General features: G+C 43.5%; 1 protein-coding gene across 1 annotated transcript; it reads right to left on the bottom strand.

Annotated features, from left to right (window-relative positions):
• Positions 1-1146: 1146 nt before the first annotated feature.
• Positions 1147-9334, bottom strand: LOC311144428 (beta-1,3-N-acetylglucosaminyltransferase lunatic fringe-like). The gene is made up of 7 exons (XM_084180438.1): positions 8777-9334; positions 4277-4325; positions 3879-3981; positions 3609-3762; positions 3237-3488; positions 3039-3124; positions 1147-2732 (listed from the first exon to the last, which is right to left on the bottom strand). Exons 1-7 carry the CDS (start codon positions 9206-9208, stop codon positions 2666-2668), a joined length of 1143 nt encoding a protein of 380 aa, XP_084036564.1. The 5' UTR covers positions 9209-9334; the 3' UTR covers positions 1147-2665.
• Between the last annotated feature and the right edge of the window lie 1590 nt (positions 9335-10924).

Genomic DNA, 10924 nt, shown 5'->3' with positions numbered 1-10924 from the left:
CTGGGCTTTACAGAAGAGGGGCCAGAAAAAACCCATTGCTTAAAGAAAAAAATAAGCAAACACGTTTGGTGTTCGCCAAAAGGCATGTGGGAGACTCCCCAAACATATGGATGAAGGTACTCTGGTCAGATGAGACTAAAATTGAGCTTTTTGGACATCAAGGAAAACGCTATGTCTGGCGCAAACCCAACACCTCTCATCACCCCGAGAACACAATCCTCACAGTGAAGCATGGTGGTGGCAGCATCATACTGTGGGATGTTTTTCCATCAGCAGGTACTGGGAAACTGGTCAGAATTGAAGGAATGATGGATGGCACTAAATACAGGGAAATTCTTGAGGGAAAACTGTTTCAGTCTTCCAGAGATTTGAGACTGGGATGGAGGTTCACCTTCCAGCAGGACAATGACCCTAAGCATACTGCTAAAGCAACACTTGAGTGGTTTAAGGGGAACATTTAAATGTCTTGGAATGGCCTAGTTCAGACCTCAATCCAATTGAGAATCTGTGGTATGACTTAAAGATTGCTGTACACCAGCGGAACCCATCCAACTTGAAGGAGCTGGAGCAGTTTTCCCTTGAAGAATGGGCAAAAATCCCAGTGGCTAGATGTGCCAAGCTTATAGAGACATACCCCAAGAGACTTGCAGCTGTAATTGCTGCAAAAGGTGGCTTTGGGGGGGTGAATAGTTATGGGGGGGTGAATAGTTATGCACGCTCATAACTATTCTTTGGGGGGTGAATAGTTATGGGGGGGTGAATAGTTATGCACGCTCAAGTTCTGTTTGTCTTATTTCTTGTTTCACAAAAAATTATATTTTGCATCTTCAAAGTGGTAGGCATGTTGTGTAAATCTAATGATACAAACCCCCAAAAAATCCATTTTCATTCCAGGTTGTAAGGCAACAAAATAGGAAAAATGCCAAGGGGGGGTGAATACTTTCGCAAGCCACTGTATTTCATCCCTTCTAAAAATAAGGACCTGATTGAATAGGCTGATATTTTGTTCACACACACACTATCTGTAAGATACAAGGACATGGCTTATTCCATTCTAACCTTTATGTAGAAGTAGATCATCTGTAATCTCATGCTATGAATGGAATGGAATAGAAAACAAAATACGAAACAAAGATTGTTATGTTTCTCAGCGGTTATCCAACTTTATTTCAAAGCATGTTCAGGCACCACAGTGGTTCCTATGGTAATAACATCAGGGTTTGATCATAATCCCTGAGAAGCAAACATTTGAAATAGAACATTAGAACCATCCAGATACTGGAGAATAAATAACAGCCATTTAGCGCAGTTACAACAAGCAGTAAAAAACATGTCAAGGTCATCAAAAGCATTTACATTCTAATCATCAATATACACATTTAGCATTTCAACAAAAAGGCACAGTACACAAATACTGCTTTATAATCAACATATACAATCCTACCCAATATGGGTCATTTACAGAGGAAGAACACCTCTGTGTGTAAACACTGGTGTTGCTCTTGCAAAGTTCAATACAAAACCAACCCACATACTCACTGAGGAATAAGGTAGATTAGTATACATGGCTCTGCATCAATCTATTTTGTGCAAAAAGTATCAGAGAGTATAACATGTGTTGGTGGTAATCTAAAGGTAAATATAAAGTATCAGTGGAAGAGTTGGAGGTAATTGAGCTACTTTACAAGAGCAAGCAAAAGTTCATTTGAAACCCAGCTGTGCAATTTTTAAACAAGAACATCTTCAAGCAAATCAACAGTTGATTGTAACATAAAAAATCAATATCTTTGCTATATATTATTTTCCCTGATTCTATCAAATGCAAGGAATGTTATTAAATACAATCAAATCTAGAGATATTGATATTTTTCCATTGTTTTTGACACAGCTGTGAAACATATCTAAGGATGTCAATTCTGTCAATTCATTCATTTAAAACTATCAATAAGGGAAAAAGTGCTTATTCCTGATATACCTCAGATTTTATAACCTGAGGGTACATTTGGAAAACTGTCTACTGCCAGCTCAAATCATATTAGTAATAACACTGACGAATCATTAACAAAAAGCACCAAAATATCTTCATATTATTGTTTTTGTCCGGAGTCTTCTGAAATGAACTACAACCAAAAAGCCCAAAATGAAAACCATTTCCTCCACAATCTCAGAAATTCTGACCGTCTGATTATTTCTATAGAACCTAAAAGGATTGCCTTGAATGGCTTCCAAAACCCAGAAGAAACAAAAAGGAATTGAACAATAAGGCAAACAGTTCAATGGAAATTCAACAAATTAATCATGTAAAGCTGGCAAAAGGCTTGGATATATAAGTAGTACATTCTATAAGAATTGCAAATACATTTACAAGCAACATTTAAAACACAAAGCACATCTGATTGCCTGCAAAGCCATAATGCTGAAAGCTCATTCCCACTAAGTGCCTGCCTGGCTCCTCTGCCCCTATGCCAGGGAGGAAGCCAAGATACCACACAGGAAGGAAATGTCCCTAGGCGGGCCGCACAGCAGCCCAGAAAAACTATCAGAGTCCGTGTGCCACTGCAACAAAAATACAGTGACATCACAGTCCAATACCAAACACGGGTCCCCACCAGCCTTTCAGATACCGAGGCACGGCAGGGACGAGGATACCAAAGGAGCCGGTCACCTAGTAGGCAACCTGAGGTGGGCACCAGGCGGTGTCTGGGTACAGCAAACAGTGCACAGACTTAAACCTGGAACACAAGTTGAGAGAGAGACATGGAGGTTAGATTAACAGAGAAAAAATATATACCCTCTTTACAGTCAAGATATAATAATAATATAATATGCCATTTAGCAGACGCTTTTATCCAAAGCGACTTACAGTCATGCGTGCATACATTTTTTTGTGTATGGGTGGTCCCGGGGATCGAACCCACTACCTTGGCGTTACAAGCGCCGTGCTCTACCAGCTGAGCTACAGAGGACCACCAAGATAGTTCAAGTAGAGTAGGATCTCCATTTCTGTATTAGTAGTCATGCAGAGGGTAATGTCTCACCTTGATGGGTCCTCCTCCACAGGGAAAGCCCCTTTCATATTGATGATGTTCCTCTTGTTCTCAAACATTCCATAACTCAATGTGATCTGGAATAAGCAAAAACGGGAAAGAAATTAGCAACCCTGCCCAATAAGTTCTGATAAATGCTGAAACTCTATTCTCACAGTGAAACGACGGACTGACACGTTCACATCTCACCTGTTTATGAAGTTCAGATCTGGACACCTGTTGCAGGTTCTCCAGGTGGGAGTGGAAGAGGTTGCTGCGGGTCAGAGGCACCCCCAGCACCGACTCGATGATGTAGCCGATGGTGCAGTCGTCAGGCAGACGAATCTTCTCTGCTGTGTTCATAAAATGGCCGCCACTGGCCCAAGGGCTCATCTTCAAAGCCAGACCTCGACTCACACAGAAGCCGGCTCCCCCAGTAGCAAACCAGAAGTTTACTGGTCTCTGGAGAAGAAGAAAAAAAAGACAGAAAGCATGTTAGGTTGTTGTAATGCAACCCTTCTGAAGCATCTCAAACTTTTAATAACCAATTGAAAAGTTGTCACAGGCCAGGAGTCCACCTACCATCTTGTTGTCTCCAAGCCTCTCTGTGGCCTCGATGGGCCGGTCCAGGCTGGGCTTGCCAATGTACATGTCCTGGGTGTGGGGGTAGTGGGACAGCAGCTTCACCAGAGTCCTCATGTTAACGTAGTTATCATCATCTACGTGACAAAACCACCTAAGAGGGGAAAACATTGTTAAAGCATTATAATATTTCAATTAGAACTATAATCACTATCAAATCTAGAATGACATAGAACCTGGGTAAATTCATCACTTTAAATAGACTCATACTTTTTCCCAGACTCAATGAACTTGTCGTACTCCACAGCCATCTTGCAGGATAGAGCTTGGCGGCTGTGTGCTGCTGAACAGTTGGTGTTGATGGCGTGACTCCCTGTAGGAACAATGAGGGAGGAGATGGTGAGTTACAAACTAGTACCTTACTAGCTAGCTAATGCAAATAATTGGAACTATAGCGCTGTTAGAGCCTTTTTCACACAGCTTAACACCATCTGACACTAAGAGTGTCAGGAGCTCAAAGCAACAATTTCCATGGGGATTAAAATAGTGGCTTGGTTTCTCACACTATCAAATCTGGACCTTTAATGGTTAACTAATCCCAGCTACTGTTCAGGTTAAGATAAATATAAAATTAGAACTCAAATGCTTCAGAAAAATCCCAAACTCACCCATTTTCTTCTTCAGCTCCTCCTCTTCTCCGTCTGTGAAGACGTAAGTCTGAAAAGACAAAGATGGAAAATACATCAGCTCACGTTGTCGGAGAAGAAATCCAGGAAATCACAGAACAAGTGGTGGCACAAGAATCAACTTGACTCCAAACTACAGTATGTCTGATGTCCTTGGTCACCATACATCTAATTCAGTGTGATGACCATCTATCAGCAGTCTTTTATGCATGTGGAAAACACATGGAGTTAAACAAGCCACGCTCTAATAAAGGCCTCTTGTGCAATGTTCCCCTCTCTCCATGGCAACTGTGCAGGCCCCCCAAAAGCATCTCAGACATAGAACAAAGAGGGAGGCAACCATCTTCCCCCACACCTAACCCCTCAACCCCCACCACCGCTGACCCCCAACACCCTTATGACCCAATTCCATTCTGGATCTGTACCCACTCCCTAGCTCCAACATGTTGAATAGAAATACAAATATCATTGACGGCCATCATACAGATATCAATAATTTCAGCACCACCTGTATGGCACAGAGTAAGCTCTTAGCAGCCAAAGAATAAAGCTGTCAAGGTTAAAATACTGCAGGCTGGTGTTTAGTTAACAAAAGGCAGCCTCAGTGGCACACTTAAAAGAGCAGGTAGGGATTAGGAGTTGTTTTATGGTGGGTAGGGTTTAGCAGGTGCTAGGCAGCCCTCCCCCAGTCAGTCAGTCAAACAGGGCTGATGAAAGGGCCCCCGCCCCCGCCCCCATGCCCTGTGTGTGTCTGAGTTGTCAGTTTCCTCTCAGGTGAGACAACACCTGCCTTATCTCCGCCGCGTGCCCCAACACGCCAGGTAGCAGCTCCCACTTAGCCCCACTCCATCCTTCCCTTTCTCGCTGCTCGCGACAGTTTATGACAACTGAACCAACCCCACACTCCCACTAATTGATTGCCGCCACTGACTGCTGAGCAGCAACATCCATCTGAGATCTGGATCTCAACAGTGGTGCTGGCTGAGTTCATGCCAGAGAGCGATAAGGCAAAGACATTCACTTTTCTAATATCTACACTCCCATTTCTACAGTTCAGTACTATCTGCCGTCGGTGCCAAACCTTTATCTGATTGGTTTGCACAACAAACTGTGAGCAGATGTTGTGCGATGGATGCTGCGGGGCCCTGGGCCTGTGTTTGTTTAAGGAAGGGTGGTGGTTTCACTGGTAAAGGGATCAGAGGCTGGCGCTGTTTGCTTTAAGTCCCGCTGAATGGACAGCCTAATCACTGAGGCAGCTGCCAGAGCGGCCCGGGTACTGACAGAAAGGGGTCGAGAGGGGCTGATGGAGAGGGGGGGGGATCTCACTGCTGATTAGTAAATCGAAATCTGTGTGTGGTCATTCACCCCCACTTCACCCTCCTACCCATCCCCTCTCTCACCACCCCATACGCTGGCCCTCTTCAATAGAACAATGCCGGGTGTTTTCGTTCTGGTTAAAGTCCTCCACTGGGTAAATTCTAAATATGTTTGCTGGCATTTGCATACAGCTGCAGCAGTTAACTAAAGAGAAGTCTCTAAAGGGCTAAATGGCTTTTGTCTTAACTGAAACATTAAAGAAAAGTAGTCACTCAAACTGAACATTTATTAATATACCCCCATATAGTTTCATAAATAACAAGTCATGCCCCGTGAGGAAAATCTATATATATATTTTTTTATAATGATTGTCTGAACCGCAGATGAGGGATAAGGGGGGGCTGCACTCCTCCCCATCAAAGAAAGGCCTGACACGGCCCAGTCTGAGCAGAGCATGGTGCCTGGCTGGCTGTCTCAAGATCCCCGGGAAGGAAGGGTACGGACTGCACTCCCCTCCACTCATCTCCCTCCATCAACAACCACCTTCTCCGTTCCCCCCCCCCCCCCTCCCCTCCCCCCCCCCTCACTCAACCATGCCGCTTTCTCCCTTCCCTTTAGCCTTTGGCACAGCACTAAAGTCACTGGAGTGTGGACTACAGTACAGGACAGAGAACAGGCCACCTACAGACACAGAATGACACTTTCCCACTCTCTGACCAGCTGGATATTCACAGACTCATTCCTTCATACTGTGAAGGGCTATTTGATTAACTCGACAATGGAGCCAAGTCTTCTTCCAAACTGCCAGATGTACAGACGCTCATTGTGGGAGTGCTGGCTAATTAATGTCATCTCAATTAAAAATGGAATGCATATCAAACCACTATGATGTCACTGCCGGTGCCTGTCCGCACACAACCAAAGTCAATACCCTTATAATGCCCATTGATGTGTAGGTTAGAGCTAGATTTAAACCTGTGTTTTGTAGCTAGTTATGTACTGCAGGTCCCAAAGTGCTACAAGCCAGAGAATTCTGTTGCTGCACAGTTTGTTCTCTCATTGTTTTGAGGCTCACTCACTAGGGAAGCTGCATTGTTCCAGGGGGGAAATCTGCTGAAACACCGGAAACCAGGGCCTAGTATTTGAACAACCCGTGCATAATAACGAGTTGTAATTTTTTTTTATATCACAGTACTTTTGCTTACTCACTAACTTATGACTCACAAATAACAATTGGGCCTTTCACTATACCAATTATTCTCTGAAACAAATTGTTTTTTCCCCAATAACTTCTTTCATTTTATGTAATAAAAAACATCAAAACTTCTGACCATTAAACTAAAATCAGATATATTTTTCTGCCAGAGACAGTAAGCCACAGGCACAATTCTATCAACATGGTAATCACAGATTGGATCTACCCTCTCTATTTACATGTAAACATCTGATAGCAAGCCCGTTGGCTTAAGGAAACCGAAAACGTGTATATCCTGTGCTGGAAATTGAATCAGGGCTCTGATCTGCCCAGTGAACCAGTGCACAGTTCTAGTCAGGCCTCACCTGATGGCAGAATGCCATGATTACCCATCTCTCCCAGCTTCAGATACCAGCTACAGACATTATCAACTGGATGCAGTCAGCGGAGCTCCACAGGTGTCCATCAGTTGAGCATTATCATATAACCTGGGTGCAGATGTCCATATGTGCTGGGAATGACCTGATTCCTATGACTGGCCTTAGAACCATCCTTTGTTCTCCAACTACTGGCCACCTGTCAGCCTTCCTCCAGGAACTCCCATTTGTATTGTGGGCCCAGGCCGTTCTTTATGTCTGCACTGCCTCCTACCAGCTGGCTGATTAAACCCTGCTGTTAACTCTCTCTCTCTCTGAGATGGGTTAACTTACATCATCCACTACAGTAAGTACAGCACACTCAATGGCCATGTAAACTGCTACTCCCCAAACCTTATTGACAGTCTGTCTTCCTGAGCATTAACCTGTCCTAGTTGAAGAACTAGGCCAGATGTAGACTTTCCCTGTATCGGCTGTAGTAAAAGACCATTATGGAATGGAGGGAGTTATTTGAATGGGCTACTGTATTTGATAATGTGATGCATCTTATGTGTTCAAAGTTCAATTTTCATGGCAACAGACTCAACTCACCCCACCTCCTCTGCATACAAAGAGAGACAGTGTTGCTATGACTAACCTTGCCATATTCAAAACACTCAAAACAGAGGAGTTTGGCTTGGGATGGAGAGAAGAGCTCTCAAAAGAAGGTGGATAAAGAATGTGCGATTGTGCCCGAGGAGAATTTAATTGACTTTTGAAAAATATGCGTGACAACTCTGGGTACTGGATGAAATCACTTTGACTAGCCTCTGTTTCCTCTCGACTATGGCTGTGAGTGCTTTTGTGCACCAGTCTAAAAGCGCTTGGTTCTCAGGGCTGCATTTTCATACTCAGCGTGCTACTCCCAGCACAAACTTCCCTATAGATGCACCCCTTTGTCCCTAGCATCCCCTTAACGAAGCCCCCATTTTCCCATCCCTTGGCTGCTTGACCCAGACACAGCTCCCACGTTCCCATGGAGCAGCTGAGACAAGGAGGCTGGACAAGCTTTTCTTCCCCCTTCAGAAAGACGCTTTGTTAGCCCTGGAAAGGGGACAGCACTGGAGCCGCTGCTGTGAGGCATACATTGCACCAGGGCATTCACAGGGACACCCAAAAGAGGGGGATAAAGGAGAGGGGGGAAAGAGGGGGGTGCAGAGAGAGGGGGGTGCAGAGTCCTGAAACTGCTCCCTACATTCTCAGGGGCATCACTCAAGGCAGAATAAAAAGTGACAGAGCCTAAGGAACTCTGCATAATTAAGAGGGTAATATGGACAGTTCAGGAACAAACAGTTATCACCCACATCTCACCTGACATATGAGTGGGGCAGATGTTTGAGTGGGTCAGCAGTAACACTGAACAACTCATTGGTGGCTTGTTGTAAAGCATATTTTATGGGTGAATATTAGGTCTATTGCCTATTTTTGTAAAAGCATGGTAAATGTCCTAGCCTAAGCCTACTAAAGGAAACCTAATGAAAATATGTGATTGTTTCATGGAAGATTTAAAATGAATCATATTCTTCTGATAATACTGTTGTATTGTTGGCTTACCTGCTGCATGTTTCTAGAGATCCAGGTATCCAGAAGGAGATTCAGTCGAGACTGATGGAACTTCTTTGTGGTCTTGACAGCGATGAAGATGTCATCTGCACTGATGTCCTCTGCGGGGGACGCATCTGTTGCTGACTGAGCGGACCCTGCAGGCTTGTCCGCCTCTCGCCGTCTCCGGGTCAACTTGGAAAAATACGCAGAGAATCCTTTCTTTGCCTGCGCCTCCGAGTTGACCTGTTGCTGAACAGCCTTCACTCCGTCCGTAGCCAAAGTGTCCATGCTCTGGAGTGAGCGCGTCCCCATCTCTCTCTCATTTGGAACCTCATCTACCAGAACTCTTTGATGCTGCGCGACCACCAAGAGCAACAGAAGGCAGGTGAATCCTGCACTGGTTATAGAGATAACCGTTTTCTTACCATAACTTTTCGACATATTTCAAAACTACAATACGTAGTTGTATACTGAGAATCACCTAAATTGAAAGTCCATATAGTAATTCTCTCCAGACAGAACAAAGAAATCAAACAACCGTCCCGTGCGTCTGCATTATTGTAATACATTGAAATTTTGTTCTAGCCCATTTTTATAACCTACCCTCAAAGCTAGCCACGCCTCATGAGCGGTCTGTAAAGCGCTATTGTGCTCTATTGTGGGGACGCTGAGAAAAGACTCTTCCCCAGGGCGGGATCTAAATCATAGACACGCCCACGAGAGGAGGACGTGTGAGTGTGTGCGTCTGTGTGTGTGTGAAATAAATGATTTAAGTCCCTTGTTACTTTTAAATTCCGTGCCCGCCAAAGTTTTCACATTCTGCTTAGCCTACAGCTATTTCCTATAGGCACTTTGCTCGTTCTTGAATCTACTATAGGTAGGCCTTTATGGTAATTTGGTAAATAGAAATTAAAATATGTTGCTGTGTGAGCATGTGACATATACATTTGAATAAATAAATAATATTAGCTGGAGGAGATTAAGGAGGGGATCAAATCCTGTGGTTTTCCTTATCAGGGAAGTCCCATGGCAGTTAGAGATAAGACTGAAAGATTGACTCTAAGAAAACAGTGCAGCAGGTGGACTTTGTTACGGTTTTCAGTTAGCACCATGTCTGCAGCTGGTGGTGAAAATTAACAACCCTATCTGTAAAGTAAAAATTAACAACCCTATCTGGCTTTAGTTGTACTGTTTGTGGAAAGAACATCTGAGACTCACAATCTACAAGAGATGGTGCCTAATTGAATAAATCTTGATTATATTTAAACTACTTATACATCCTTGTGAATTAAGCACTTTTTTTAGTTTGGTTACAGAGCAGACTTATGAGTTTACAGTGATTGATTAGGCCTACCATTGGAAACTTCCATTTAGAACCAGTTGACTCTGTAACATTTGGCTACGTTAAACGTCTTACAAATGTCTCTCAGATGTAAAAAGTTGGACTCTTCATTGAAATTCTTTGTGAACTTATTCAAATTCTGCCAAGTGTGGACAGCTTGTTCACCAGCCAAGCAAATGCAATTATTCTGCATTGATCTTGTAAGGGCTTTAAACAGTTGGCAATTCCTCAGCCCTTGTTATTTAAATTCCGTCTCTCAACCAGTGAAGGCCTTCTGGTGGAGGGTGGCTGACCCTAGACGTGATGTGAGTTCCGGCAGACCGACTGCCATGCAGCTGGCAGTGACAGGTCTGAATACCCACACTCACTCCCATCAGTCTTTTTATTTTTATTTTTTATTCTTTGTCTCAGACCAGTGAAGGCCAATGGACCAAGCAAACTATTGGTCGAGAGTCATCATCTCATGTTTCTAATTTTGAAAAAAATGTTTGATGTAAAAAAGCATGTGAGTCATGTGAAATCATCTTTTGGTTAGAGAGTTAGCTTTAAAGTCATATGGAGAATATTCTAACACTGACCATCCTTATTTGTAAAGTCATCTAGCTAATGCTCTACCCCACGACTTCTATTGTTGAGCTAAGTAAACCAGAGTAAATTGGTATGGATATAACCAATTATACTTCTAGTCCTCTTTTTTACCTGACATCATGAGGACTGTGTGAGGCAAAAGAGAACACACTGTGAAATGGAGGAGAAGAACCAATAATCCTTTCTCCTTAAATGTCCCTTTAAAACAAACTGAAAGGTGGTCTTTT

The sequence above is a fragment of the Coregonus lavaretus genome (assembly GCF_964263955.1).
Source record: "Coregonus lavaretus genome assembly, chromosome: 2".
NCBI classification, from domain to species: domain Eukaryota; kingdom Metazoa; phylum Chordata; class Actinopteri; order Salmoniformes; family Salmonidae; genus Coregonus; species Coregonus lavaretus.
The sequence above is the reverse complement of the archived record's forward strand: the minus strand, read 5'-3'. Positions and strand labels throughout refer to the sequence as shown.